This window comes from Aedes albopictus, chromosome 3 (genome assembly GCF_035046485.1).
Source record: "Aedes albopictus strain Foshan chromosome 3, AalbF5, whole genome shotgun sequence".
Taxonomy (NCBI): domain Eukaryota; kingdom Metazoa; phylum Arthropoda; class Insecta; order Diptera; family Culicidae; genus Aedes; species Aedes albopictus.
In genome coordinates, this window is record NC_085138.1 from 259,633,659 (window position 1) to 259,648,070 (window position 14,412).

The 14,412-nt window shown below is 39.6% G+C and overlaps 2 protein-coding genes across 6 annotated transcripts in view; one reads left to right on the plus strand and one right to left on the minus strand.

The window, feature by feature from the left end:
- Window positions 1-14,412, plus strand: part of LOC109424482 (FGFR1 oncogene partner 2 homolog) — a 434,776-nt gene that overhangs the window by 367,677 nt on the left and 52,687 nt on the right. The gene's annotated exons all lie outside the window — the stretch shown is intronic.
- Window positions 1-14,412, minus strand: part of LOC109424489 (sprouty-related, EVH1 domain-containing protein 1) — a 32,752-nt gene that overhangs the window by 17,244 nt on the left and 1,096 nt on the right. For 2 of the 5 annotated variants that reach the window (XM_029877821.2, XM_029877822.2), the window contains exons 3-6: window positions 8,084-8,154; window positions 7,927-7,990; window positions 6,922-7,067; window positions 6,526-6,716 (exon numbers count right to left, since the gene is read on the minus strand). In XM_029877821.2, coding sequence (XP_029733681.1) covers window positions 6,526-6,716; window positions 6,922-7,067; window positions 7,927-7,990; window positions 8,084-8,154 — 472 coding nt within the window. The remainder of the gene's footprint in view (window positions 1-6,525; window positions 6,717-6,921; window positions 7,068-7,926; window positions 7,991-8,083; window positions 8,155-14,412) is intronic. The other 3 variants (XM_029877823.1, XM_062860409.1, XM_062860408.1) reach the window with 3 other exon arrangements.

Sequence of the window (14,412 nt, forward strand, 5' to 3'; positions counted from 1 at the left end):
AAACACAACACCACTATTGTTTTATACGCAATGGCATTAGCTGGCGTGAAAAAAATGCATATTTTGCTCCAGTAACCCATTTGTGAAAAACAATTGTTTGAACCATTCAGCAGTCTAAAGCTCGATTCAGGACGGTAGTTTGTTTTCATTTGGGTTCGTCTTGAGCTTGACCAAGTCGGCGGTGGAGTGTCATACTGCAAAATGATCTCTTGTGCACTGTAATACCCTGGACAGACATGTGATACGACTGTGATTCCTGTACAACGGCACGCAGTGTCAAGAAAATTTTGACAAGACTGACTTGAACTGAGAGAATTTTCAGTATGGCACTCATTTCAAGCGCAATTGTACAGTGGTTCTTGTATCACATGTGTGTCATAAGTATAACATGGTCACACTCAAAAAACAAAATTTTTAAAATGTGCATTATAAAAATAGCAGTTAAGCCATTAAATTTTTGCACTCATATGATTTATTCAATCTGCTTTTCAGCTAAATCTGTTGTTCGAAAAAAAAAAATCAATTCATTTTAATTCATACTTCACACTGTATTTTCAGCATTTATCCCATTGTGCGCCACTTTATTTACGTTTTTTTGACAACTATCTCCTCTCTTCTCTCGCATCTCTGACTGTAGCAAACTACCGTGATAGAGGGTGACTTTAAATACAATACAATACAATACAAATTCAACTCATTAACAGCGAACTATTGTTATGTTACCCATTGAAATCACCTTGACAATATAAAATTTAACATAATTACAATGATTGTTGAAAAAATAGCCGTGTTTAGTGGTAAACGTGTATAGCAGTGTGATCAATTTAATCCTACTTTGTTCAACACCACTCAGTTCAACGGTACGATTTGCCGTGCTAGCAAACCGTGATTGAAATGAATTCAGATTTTTGATCACAAAATTGAAAAATTAATAGGTTTTGGGCAATAAATTACTAACCAGGTGAAAGTTTGAACAGTTTCTAGTAAAGCATCAACATATTATAGTGCTGTGAAGTTTGCAAGTTGAATAAAAAGTGATTTTAAAAAAATGGGAGACGACCTTGTGGAGAAGAAAAGTGTGATGAGTGCTACATTTTGGCACGAAATTGTGGAAATAATGTGTAAAGTTGAAATTAGTTCTTCCCAATGGATATGAAACATAGTTGTTTTCCACAAGTAGCAACTTCAGAACATTTTGAGAAGGTAAGCTAGCATAATTTAAAGATTTTGTTCGACAACCTCCGTGCTAATCGATGACTGCGGTGAGGGGAGAGAGGTGTAAGGGGAGCAGTGGCTGCCATACTCGCTGCCATTTTGAAGCTTTTGCAACTATGTCCTTAACATAGCTAGCATTGGCGTTAACAATTGTTAACCATGCACCTCCATGAAATAGTATATCATCCTATGTCAACACATCGTTGATGAAAAAATCACCAGAAAACGAGCAAGCAAAAAAACGTGATGTTTTCGATTTACATTGGGAAATCAAAAGAATTACGTGGGTTCACTTGCCGGCCTCCTAGAAAGATACTACCTAACCACTGGTAGACATTTGTTCAGCCAAGTACTATTTCTTCTATTTTTTCGCAACTGTAATACAGTGCCAATTCGTTCGTTGCCCGGATAAAAACTAACCATAGGGTATTTGGTGAAAACCATTCTGTACCATACAGTGTACCAGCTACAATATAGTGTATTGTAATGGAATGGTTCGCTAAAAGCTTTGCACATTGATAGCTACTATACATTTACATCCGATCTTTATGTAACAATATATTATACTGTTTTTCTTACGTTTGAACCATTCACTATTCCGAAACAATCTTTCTCCGTGCATTTTTAATTATTTATTTTAGTTTATGATTTTTTCCGTGCTTTGTTTTGTTGATGTTCGTGACTTTTATTGCAAAGGAAATGAAAGAGAAAAAAGTGAATAAGTTGAAACATCTATTCAAAGTCAATAAAATGTTATTAAATAAAGTGTTAAACCAAGTGTCCTAAGGACTGCATATCCAAGAGATATGGTGGGCTAGGTATGTAGAGTGCGATGAGAGGAATACGAATGTAGGTCAACCCGGAAAGACGCAGGCCAGATTACCGTAAATCAGTGGATGAGTTCAACACTATTCTTTCTCCTCTTCTCTCATGCGAAATTGCCTTGTACAACAACCGAATTAAATGCGATTTATCTTTGACATTTTTAACATAAGGACTGGACTGGACACTGAAACGACTTCTGATATAAGTTCGTTTTCGCTTTTTAACCTAACTTATAGTTGAATCGAACTTGACAGTTTTCTCATGAGTTGTTTTGTACATATTTCATAGTTCAGTCACAGAGAACAGACATCCAAGTCCAGTTCTGAAACTGTGTAAGGAATTTAACGGCCATTTGAAATCGGCAACATAACTGGCAATAGCGTGGCGCTGCAATCGGTTAATTTTCCACACTAATTTAATTCACCACTTGACATGTTTCAATTCACCACTGACTGTGGCAACATGGTGTTTGGTGGCGTTAGTGTTGTCATCGTGTATTGGTTGGCAACCATACTCAAGTGGAGATTCAAATCCTTACACAACTTTCCGAATAAAATTTATTCTAGCCTGGATGTCTGTTCTCTGTGGTTCAGTCAAACTGGAGCCTCAATATTGCAATAACGGTTAAGCACGCTGTAATGATACTTATGTACCTCGTCACCCACTTCATGCAACTACATTAGTGGTCTAATAACACTTAGCGCGCTAGGCTAGGCTAGATCCATCATGCCGCTCAAAGTGTTGCCACAAATAATGCTTAGTTTGCAAAATCCAGTTATCTGGCTGGTGGGACACGGGAGCCTAAGCTTCAACTGTTAATGTAATCAGAGGCTCCGGGCTGTTCGGGTCCATATGAAGTTAACCATCAATGTTAACTTCTTTTCCCGATCAGCCTAGATAGCTGTGTAGTGTCGGTAGCGGTTGTCTCAATTGGCTAAGAATAACACTACGGACCACCTGTTCCGGGGGTAAAAGTCCACTAAACAGGGAACCCCAATCCAAGGTGTCAGGCGACCCGTGCTGATGGATGAATGGTTGAGGGGGTTTAAAATATGCTTGATCTTTAACGGAGCCCGTAACGTTGGTAGATCGCCTTTATGTGTTGCGTTACGGTTCAAGATCTACCAAACCGAATCCTAGTGACATCCGGTTTGTCAAGTTGGGGTAATGTGTTTTGGTAATAAGGATTCATGGTACGAAGTCCTTGTTACTGGTGACAGTTTCTAAAATTGCATTTATTCTGCCTTGCTGATAGTTAAAGAATCGGACTTTGCCTACCCGAGACTACACTTGATGTTAGGAAAACAAACATGCTTTACGTATCTGATTGCGTACTAACCTATCAAGGACTGTTAATTCAAGGACTCACGTGCATTCTTATTGCAGAACATATTCTCTAATTTGACAGAGTTTTGCAACTAGCCTAAAGTCCCGGGTTTTTCTTTGTTGTCCTGGGACTAAACTAGAAGCAAGACATGGATGGGGGGGGCTAGAGTTCCGATGCATGGATAAATATCAGTACCACCGTTTTGTTTTTCTCAGAATGCAAATGGATTGTGTTTGATTAGGGGCGCTCTTTCACTGAGATTTAAATCTCTATGATAACGGAACCTTTTCATCGCAATCGATTTCTTACACCTCTGGGATAACAAAACAGGAACTGTACAGAAATCGATGCTTCATTGCCTCTCAATGACAATGGAGTAGTACGACATGCACTAAATCCTAAGGATACGGGTAATGCCACAAAAGATCTAAATACTGGTCGCAGTGGCTCACCCGAACAGAAAAAAAAAATCAGAGGCTACTCAGACTTAGACGAGTTTAGGTTAGTTTGGCTAGAACTGCCATTATCGAAGGAACATGACGAGATAATATAACATTATATGGTTTATCTAATGTAAAACAATACAACATAACAAAAGAGAACCATTCCAAAACCATGATTAAATTTATAACCAGTAGTGAAATTACAATTAAAAACAATATGTTTACGGTGCATTTTATTGTTTGAAACCATACGTGTACCATACAATGTATGGTATATGAAAGCTCACGTATCAGTATTTTGAACAATTCATTTACAATAAAATGTATGGTTTTGTAAAAAAATATATATGGAGAAAAAAATTTTATATTGTTACGATATTTAACAACCCGTATAGTATATTGTAAAAATCTTATTTACAATTCACTGTATTGGTGTCTACATTACATCTTATTGTTTTTGTATTTTTTATTTTTACAGTGTTGTTTATTGTAACAATATGGTTCTAAATAGTACTGTTACAATACAACATTCGGTTTTTCTACTGTATTTTTTATTCGGGTGAAGACTTGTTAGATGGGCTGTCTCGATGGTTGGATTTTCGCTGCTTGCGGTAAAATCCAAAAGAAAGGAGCTGTCAATGTCGATGCCTGACCGCCGTCGCATCCAAGCTCCTATGCACATTGGTCGGGCTCCATACAAAGGGGCGGCCAAAACTCTCAAAAAAACGGAATTGATATTTTTAAACTTTTTTTCACCTTATATCAAAGATAGTGTATTGTAGTTTTATGATTCTTAATTAAAAGAATACCAGCTTTTGTATTTCAATGACATTTTCACTGCCAAAGTGGCCTAAGTCATAAAATTAAAAAACGAATTATTCGAAAAAAGTAAAATAATAATATTTTGAGAATGGAATATATGTTGTATGTTATCCAGCATATGAAAGCTTGTTATTGGACTGTTTGAATGCACGTATGGTCCACTGCACGATTTTATACTGGCCTGCTTACTCTCACACGAAATTTGACGTTTTAGAGGTGTCGGCACCGCTCAAATGTCAAATTTTCTGTGAGAGTAAGCAGGCCAGCATAAATTCGTGCAGTGGACCATGGTGCAAAATTAATATGTCACAAAACTTTTCAAATTTTCATATATTGTACCTTAGGAATATTGGTAATTTTGAAGTTAAAAAACGGTTCGTGTCGTCACGTGTCGCCGCAATTTCGAATAGTACATCTTAAACATCATGCTTAGGGCTGCATAAAAACATTTAAACATTTTGCAAAAATTTGCAGCTTTTCAAATTAGAGCTATTTAAAAAAGTCATGTTTTTTCTTATATTTTACGTTATTTTTTCATTTTTGACTGAAATAAAATTTATCTTCCCACATTTTTCACACGTTTTGAACAAACTTGATTGGATTAGATCGAAAGATGATCATTTAATTAAATTCAAATTATTCAAACGCAAAACATGTGGAGTTTACTGATTTTACTGATTTTTGAAATTATTGAAGTTATGTAATTTTTGAATACCCCTTTTTAAACACTTAAAATACTATATAACATATCTAGACAACCTATAACTTCGATTGAACACATAAAAAGTGTTTTGGCCGAACTTTATCTTTTTCCGACCATTGTGCTATGGAGAGAACGTTTGTGCAAGTATGTGAATGTTTCGTGGCAGGTGTATTTATCGTCACTTGCGTGTACCTGAAGCATTTTAATCAGTTATCATAATGCCTCAACAAACGCATTCTTGCAGAGACAAAATGTTTTATAGATGATCTGTAGAAACAAATCATGACAAAAATAAAGGTGATTCTGAAATTAGACAAAAACAAATGTCTAGGCAAAAAATCGTTTTTGTTTCAGTGTCCACTGCATCTACTGTAAAACTTGGTTCTCCCGACCAATTTCATAAAACTGCTTATAAAGCTAACTGTTCCACCTGTTCTTTTAACAATCGTAAGAAGTGCGCCTTCTGGCAAAGAGGGGACAAACTAGATATAGAGACTTCCGTAGCTTCATGGAGAACAATGATTTCACATAAAAACCATCAGATTGTAAAATTTTGCTCGACCAACCTTTATAAATCAAATAAGTGTCGGGGCCCGTGGCGCAGTGGTCCACACGTTCGCTTCATAAGCGGATGGTCATGGGTTCGATCCCAGCCCGGCACTTGCAATTTTTTGTCAGTTGCTCTTTCCCCCGAGAGCAACTGACACCTGACCCTCTTCGGAGCATATAGCTCTAACGGACCCGGAATTCGGATATCGGCGAACCGCAACTCATAATGGACGACCCCCAATCGGACTGGAAAGGGAACAGCAGCCACACATCAACATCATCGTGCTCATCATTCTACCGTGGACAGGGTAGAAAAGTTGAAGCAGCACAAGGCACCAGTTCGATATAGTTGAATTAGAATAGAATACATGTAGGCGCTGTACAAAGTGTAAGTGCAGCGTCCAATTGGAATCGCTCAAGTAGTGCCCTAGTGGACAAAAGAGCAGTAAATTAGGTTAAGTGATTAAGAATTTAAAAAAAATCAAATAAGTGATAACGTTGGTTAGTGGTGTATGATAGTTGAAAATAAATCTTCTATCGATGGCATTGACGATGGCCAATTTCTCATGAAAACCGAAACAATTCCAACCAGTTTTGAAAATGGGTATCAATCAACAAGTGAAAAATCATTGCAAAATTACCTGCAGCGTAATCGAGTCTTGATGAGCGTGGTTTCCTTCATGGGCGGCGCGTCGAGGGCGTTGCGCTTCTTCAGACTAGATGTTGAGTCCCGCCGGCCTCCGATCAGCGAGCCAGGTTCGTCGACAACCGGGTAGTTGTATTCGTGCACCTTCAAGTTATAAAAGTTGTACTTTAACTTGATGTCTCCCGGCTGCACGAAGGTTTGATTAATTGGTTCGAGGGCACGGGTCGTGTTACGTAAGTGGAGAAAGGTCGGTAGGATTGGTGGGTTCGTTTTCGGTTGGTAGGTTAGCATGCCGAATGGAATAAAGAGGTGAAAAGAAAAAGGCGTTGGGTTAAAATTGGATTAACGTTTAGCTGCGGAATTGTCTTGAAGCATGTTAGGAGCTACTTACGTCAGTAATCTGAACGTACGAATAGTTGTCGCCAGGTACTAGTGGAGTAACTTTTTCATCACCAGGCTTTATCAGAGGTGACGGTTTATCGCTCGATATGTATTGAATACTCGATTGCTGCTGCTGTGATTGTTTATCGACGCTTTCTGTAAAGATTAGTGAAAAAGATATCTTTTAAGGAGAGTTTGAGACACTTTTGATTTTGCGTGATGTAATACACTGATGGATGCTGTGCTGGTCTACAATCGTCTACCAGAAGTAATATGTAGAATCATATTACAGACTTGATGCTCTAAGGGCCGATTTCTTCACCCGGGCTTAAGCGTTAAACCAGGTTTAACTGTATGGGTAAGCCTGGCTTACCGGTTAAGCCGAGGTGAAGAAATCGGCCCTAAGGACCCTCTTAGACTTTAGTGGCAAGTTGTTTATGTTTAAATCTGCACGCTTTGAACAAAAACTAAATTGCCTGAAATAATTTCTGAATAAATAACCTGAGGATTTCTTGGAGAGAATCCTGGGTAAATTTCTTGAAAAGTACAGCAAACTATTTGTTGCTGGTTCCAGAAAAATTTAAATTGCCAATTTTTGCTTAATATTTTATGGAAACTCGTGAGTTTTTTTAGAAAGTTTGACAAAACGCCTAGCGTGATTTCTGATAATTCCCATAAACAGTTTCTCTTATTCTGGTATTCCTCAATGAATTCTGCTTATAAAAATGTCTGAAAGAATTCCTATTGCTATTTTCCGACGAATATTCTGGGGGAGGAACTATAGAGAACATTTTAATGTTTTGTATAATCCTTCGAAAATTTCATTGGAAAACAAATGTACCTCTAGATTATACTATTTTACCGTTTATGCAGGACTTTTATAGATTGTAGATATTTTGCATACCTGGATTTCGATATTCTACAACTATGTGTTACATAGAATTATAAAGTTCGTTTTGAACTTTAAGATTTATTATGCTACTCTAGAAATAATAATTGTTATCACAATACTTACGGTGACTTCCACTGCCTTCGGAATTCGACCGCGATTCAGAAGGTTCCACTGGTAGATCCAATGTCTGCAATGGAAATAAAACCGAAAGGACCCAATTAACAACCGCTCGCGACCGATATCAAACTGCAAATGACAACATTCCTAAAGAGAAACTCACCATAAACACGTCGTCTTCGCCAACTTTATCGACATCGTGGTATTTGTTGTGCGTCGTGTAATCATCCATACCTGTTGTGATAATCGAAGAACAAAAGAAGAAAAAGAACCCATACGATACACGGTTAATAGGGATTTGCAAATTCCCATATCGTGAACCATCAATTCCCAAAGAGCATATTAAAAACGTGGACAACATAAAGCGTACATAGGTGTACAACGTAACGCTACATATGGCAGAAACAAACTACTGAAAATGAGATATAATGAAAACAGAAACCAAAAAAACTGACTACACCACATCGAACGACACAGATCGTTGATTTTTCGATGAAAGTAGAAGCATTATGTCACAGCAGAACGTCACGCAAGTGGTCAGGTCACTCACGTCACCCACAGTGTCCAGCGCCACGGTCCCAGATGAACCATAAAAGTCTATATTTTCTATAGAAAGTATGTCCTTACTTGGACTTTGTGTTAGGCAATACGGGAAAGCATACGTCAATACGCCATTGCAATCGCTCTAAGTGGATAGTATATTATGTAAGACGGAAGCGCTTCAGTCTTTGGTAAACTATCTAATTTGTGCATGTTTGGAAGGTTTGGGAAGGTATTACGGGATAGTCCAATCCAGAGCAGTGCTCCTTGAAGTACATTTGTTTGTTCAATCACATCGAGATTAAGACAATCAGTAATGGTACGCCACTGTCGTGCTTCTTTGTGGCTGTAGCTTTTGAATGTTTGCCAGATCGCGCTCAAACATTAGCTCATTGAGCTCTGAGCGCTCCACGCCTTTTTGTGCCAACCGGATCGGTAGCGAATACCAACTTTCAGGTTTGCTGTCCGACATTCTTGCGAAATACCCCGAAATAGGTACCATCGAGCACCGACTTTAGCCACCTTCTTGATGTTGGTAAAATTCTTCTACTACCTCGAAGCTATTTCCATCTATCATGGCATTACATTCTATGCAAATACTGTCGTGTTTGGTTCTACCAGCATCTAGACCAGCATGTACTACGGGTTTGATGTATTCGCCACCAGAACCTCTTATGCTACTTCACGTTGCAAGCGGGTGTACTGCTATGGCACCGTTCCAAATATTCTGGTGATAATATCTAAGTCGCGCGCAAAGCACACGGGTTGACCGGATTTCGTAAAAATCGTACCCCGGTTATTGAGAAGGCATTGGAGTTAGTCACCATGAGGCATGAGAGTTCGTCAGTCCCCGGCGAGATCATAATTAACTGCACACCGTCGATCGTTACCTTGATCAGTCTGGTCATCTTCCCAGAAAGGCCGTTCTCGTCCACGATTTTCCATAGCTGTGTGCAGTGATACTGTCCTATGCCGCCTTGAAGTTGGTGAACAGGTAATGCGTTGAGACCTGGTATTCAAGGCATTCACGAATAACTTGCCATACAAAGAAGATCTGGTTCGGTGTCGACCAGCCGAAGATGAAGACATATATGCCGTCTTCTCCAAAAGGCTGCACAGACTGAACATTACTAACACCAGACAACGGACAACACAAATTCAGTTACCCGGTGGAAAATTTTCCGTTTATGAAAAGTATTCTCCGACTGGAATGAGAATCGAACCCACACTCCCAGGCTTATGAAACGCCTAAACGATTGATGCCGCTTGCCGCTAACCACACGGCTACGAAACCTATCACTTCCCACGAACTCACTCATTTTGGGTAACAGCTTACATAAGGCGTTCTGAATATTCAAAATAGGGATCGCTCTGAAATTCTAATATTCCAAACGGCCACCTTTTTTGTGGATAGGATAGATTATCCCTTCGTTCCAATCTTCCGGTAGCTGTTCGGTTTCCCAGAACCTAATTATCAACCAATGCAGACATTTGGTTAACTTTTCCGGCCCATCTTGATGAGTTCTACTACGAAAACACTGCTTTGTTTTTTTTAGAGCTGGTGGATATCATCTTCAAGATCCCTCATCGTGGAAGTTAGTTCATTCCCGTCCTCTGCTGCACTAACGTAGTAATTTTCTCGATCCCCCGTGCTTACATTCCCGCCTTTCAGGTTCTTTCGAAGTGCCGTATCCACTAATCAATGTCCTTATCCCGTCTGTTGTGGAGTGAAGGCATCCCCCTTAAGCTACATCCCTGACTCGATTGCAAATTAACTGCGGTCAGTAGCCTTTATCGAACAATAAATTAACTGACCATCACGGCACCAGACAGGCTAGATAGGATAGATCGGTTGTAAATAACCGTTCGTGTAGATAGCAACCTGCTGGATTGATACGCGATAGTGAGAGTTCGACTGTCGTTTGGGAGATAGCCGGAGAAGGGATGCATTTAAATCAGCAGTGGTGGATATGTTGACAAGAGATACGGTGACCGATGATAAGAGAGGAATCTTGGCTCTTCTCAATATCTACATTCTGCGATCGCGATCAACCATCTGGCAATGACCTTTAGATCGACCAGACAGTTAACATCGATCATTCCCTCCGATCACAGGCGCGCCGGTGAAGACCTACGCACGGCTTTTTGTGAACCTCTTTTTGTTTGTAAGCGTGATGTTAGTTTTAAGACAATAAATGTAGTCCGTAGAGTTGGTGTTTGTTTTAAAAATACAGTTTGTTTTAATGTACCGCGAGTGAGTGTTATTACTTGAAACGGAGGAATAGTGCCCAAGGTCTGCAGGAGTCGGCATTCTATCTAAGAGGAAGGAAGGAATAGTTCACTCACACACCAAGAACCAATCCACCTAAACCAACCATCAACCGGTCGAGTGTTGAGGAGCCATCCCACTAAATCGAAGGAGGTAAATATTCTTGCACATGGCGACTAACGGCACCAAGGCTTTGCGAGATGCCTTCAGCTTCTTGTAAGACTTTCGTGTATATTGAGAACGTCACAGCAGATCCATTTTTTCGAACTCCACTTCTTCCAGACGGCGTTTATTCTCCCGGAAGAGGCACGTATCGCTCCATATTCTGTCGGGTTTCATTCTGCAGCAGTATTGTCCCGCCCTGTATTCTTTCCTCCAAAACCGCTCTGCACTCTTCTCGAGCCAATCGTTCCGTCGACCCCGTTCCACGTATGCAATCGTACTCAAGGCGGCGTTGATGATGGTTGCAACTAGAGTAGTCCTCCAGAGGAGCCACCATACATCGACGGAGTTTTCGGCGTAGTTTGATCATCACTAGTTCAGAATCGATCCTGTATATCAGGCCGAGGTCGATTTGCGATTTCGTTTGCTATGGTGATCTCCAGGTGTTTGCAGTTCGGAAGAAATTATTCAGCCTATCTTAATGCATGGAAAATTCCTTGCTTGAATCGCTTCCGGTTTTCTTCGATCTCAATACGCAGTTGTGAAGAAATGACAATTCAAATAGCAGTCTCTGTAGTAGAAAGTTTCTGCCAGGAATCGCTCAAGAACTTTCTTGAGCGATTCCTTTTGAACACGAAACTGGGCTTATACCAATAAAGGAGGCGGTGCTGAAAAAAAGGTGCTACGAATGGCCATGTTCTTGGAATTGGTAGAATTAATGAGGCATAAGCTGTGCGTCAGCTGGTTGACGTCATGATGCGGCGGTCTGAATTCCTCCTCCTGAACGTTATGTCTCCTATGATGATCATGACATCGTGGCTTGGGCAGCGGACGTGTTCGCGTTCCAGCTGCGCGTAGACTGCGTGTTTGTCATCATTTGTGGTTCCGGAGTGGGGCCTGTGCACGTTTATCATGCTGATGTTTAGAAATCGGCCTTTGATCCCACCGATCACGATAAAAGCTGTATCCAACTTACGTGTTTAATGGAGTAAATCTAACCGATAAACGTTTGTACCATGGATCCTGTCCAATGAACCTGCACGTGCAGGCTAGAATGCGGGTGCTCCAGATGAATTTAAAAGATCTGCAGTTCCACATACCGAGCAGACAGAAGTCTGCACATACTAACGTCTCTGGTGATCCAGTTTTCATGGAACGTAAAATTTTGTAACATCTCCATCGCACACTTCGATACTAAAAAAGGTTTGGGCTTGAGCTTGATAGAGCGCCCATAGATACTACTCCAGTATCGCCAGACCAGCTATACTCACACAAGGAATCAATTAGATATCTGCCAAGGACTAGCAGGATCTTCAGTGTGTGAGCGTTGGTGATCTTCTATTTTTAGGCGACAATGGCGCCTGCCACGTCAGATTGCAGATCAATGTGGGGATGGGGAAGGAAATGATGATTGCAATCGTTTGTATCCACATCAGACCGAATATACCTCTGCGTCTACACAAATTTATGTGGATTTTTTTTAGTGTTGACTGTTGGTGGGATATGGTCGGCAGAGGGTTCACACATTGGTGCGTGGATACCAGGTGTAAGGTGATAGAACTGGGTGCTTTATTATTCTGAAAATTGCATAACCCGTACGCGTTATCTGGTAGATTGACACTGTGCAGTGAAAGTTTTGGAAGGAAGGGAAACGGCTTTTTCAACCCATTTCTGTTCTAGCGATGGCTACCCGAGCAGGAGAAAATAGCTGAAGAATAACTAACTCAGGTATGGAAAACCGAATACCTACAACCTGAATGAGGTATTAAGTAGCCCTGCATAAGAGGTAAAATACCTAAAATAATAACTGGTGTGTATTCTGTGCATAACGCATAAATAATGACATCAGGTATGGCAATACCTAAATAATAATCGATGATTTTTCCATACAAATAGCGATTTTTCCATAATTGAATAATACCTCAAACAGTCCTCAACACCAAACCAATAACTCGTTGAGGTATTCTATCAATACCTACAAAATACCTAAATAAGTTATTTCCAATACCTAGATAACCGACCAATACCTTGTCTTGGTATGCTACCTGACTTTGGTATGCTCCAGTTATGTGGCAGTTATTCATTCCTGCTCGGGTATAAACATGTTAATATATATGTGAGTTGTAGGGTAAGACATCAAACTTTGAACTAGTCAAATTCTAATCTTAATTTGAACCATTTCGTAATTCATTAAAACGACGTACTTTTTAGGCAAATATTGTCCCGAAAAAGATGTTAAACAGCTTCTCGTAATATAACCTGATAACATGGACTTTAAAAGCATTGAAAAAAGCGTTTTTGTCATGGAAAACAGGCAATTGAAAAATCACTGCGATTTCACCCATTTTCCCTCAGAGAAAGCACTCGTACAGCTCATGCATTGTATCACACGCAATATGTTAACACGTCAAATGAAAGCTTATTTGTCGTAGAATCGACCAATCGAATAATATTCCGCATTATTCGACATAAAATTATCAAATTTAAGTAATTCTTACTTGGAGAATGTTATCTTAAGTTGAACCATTTGTAATCTAAATTTGAACTAGTAAACGAGGGCGAGCTTCCAGTGTTGGCCGGCAGACTGCGCTAGTGGTTATTTTGTTTACTCTTGAGGGATGAAAAATTCCTAAATTAGTTTCCAAGTTCCTGAAGAGTTTAGAACATTCTTAGTTGAATTTCCACTGTCTAATGAAAAATAGTTATGGAAATTAGCAGATGCATGTGTTTTTCTATTGTTCAGCACAAAATTGGCTGTTGTGGGAGATGCTCGGGCTGCTGCCGCCAGTAGTTCAAATTAAGATTAAAATTGGTTCAAATTATGATTACGATGGTTCAAATTAAGATTAAAATCATTGTTGACGCATAATCGAATATTTCAATGAAATTCGGTGCAAATACAAGCTTTTTACCACTTAACAGAAAGCTTATACCCGTGGCTTTCATGTACAAAAGATTTTGCGGTAGTAATTTATTTCCATGTGGGAGAAAAAACAACTCAAAATTTGCGCTACTTCGGAAAGCCGCAATTTGGTTCAACTTTTGATTACCTACCCTATATGCAGAGAGGTTGTATATGTAGAGAATGTATACAGAAAGATACAAAGTAAGAGGAATTAAGGGCCGAACCAGGAATTGAACCCAGGACCTTCTGCATTCGAATCAGAAGCGGTAGCCACTAGACCACCAAGCCCGTCTATTTCGATACCAAAAAGGGCTTTGGATTTAATCATATTTTCATATGCACAATGCAACAACAATAGTCTGGTTGTAATCCCAGGGACACCATCGTACGTAACCATCCCTTTAAAAACCGTAAATCAATCCTTTTGTGAAAAAGACCTAGCAACCGACACTCAACGTAACGTTTGTCTTATAGTGGATTAGACATTGATTGTTCAGTAAGAACAAAACAACCTGCGAATGAATGCAAACTGCTTTTACCTGCTAAAGGTTTAGTATTGTCGGTAGTACAGAAAAACAGTCATTAATCGATGATATTGGGCAAAAGTAAAACTAAC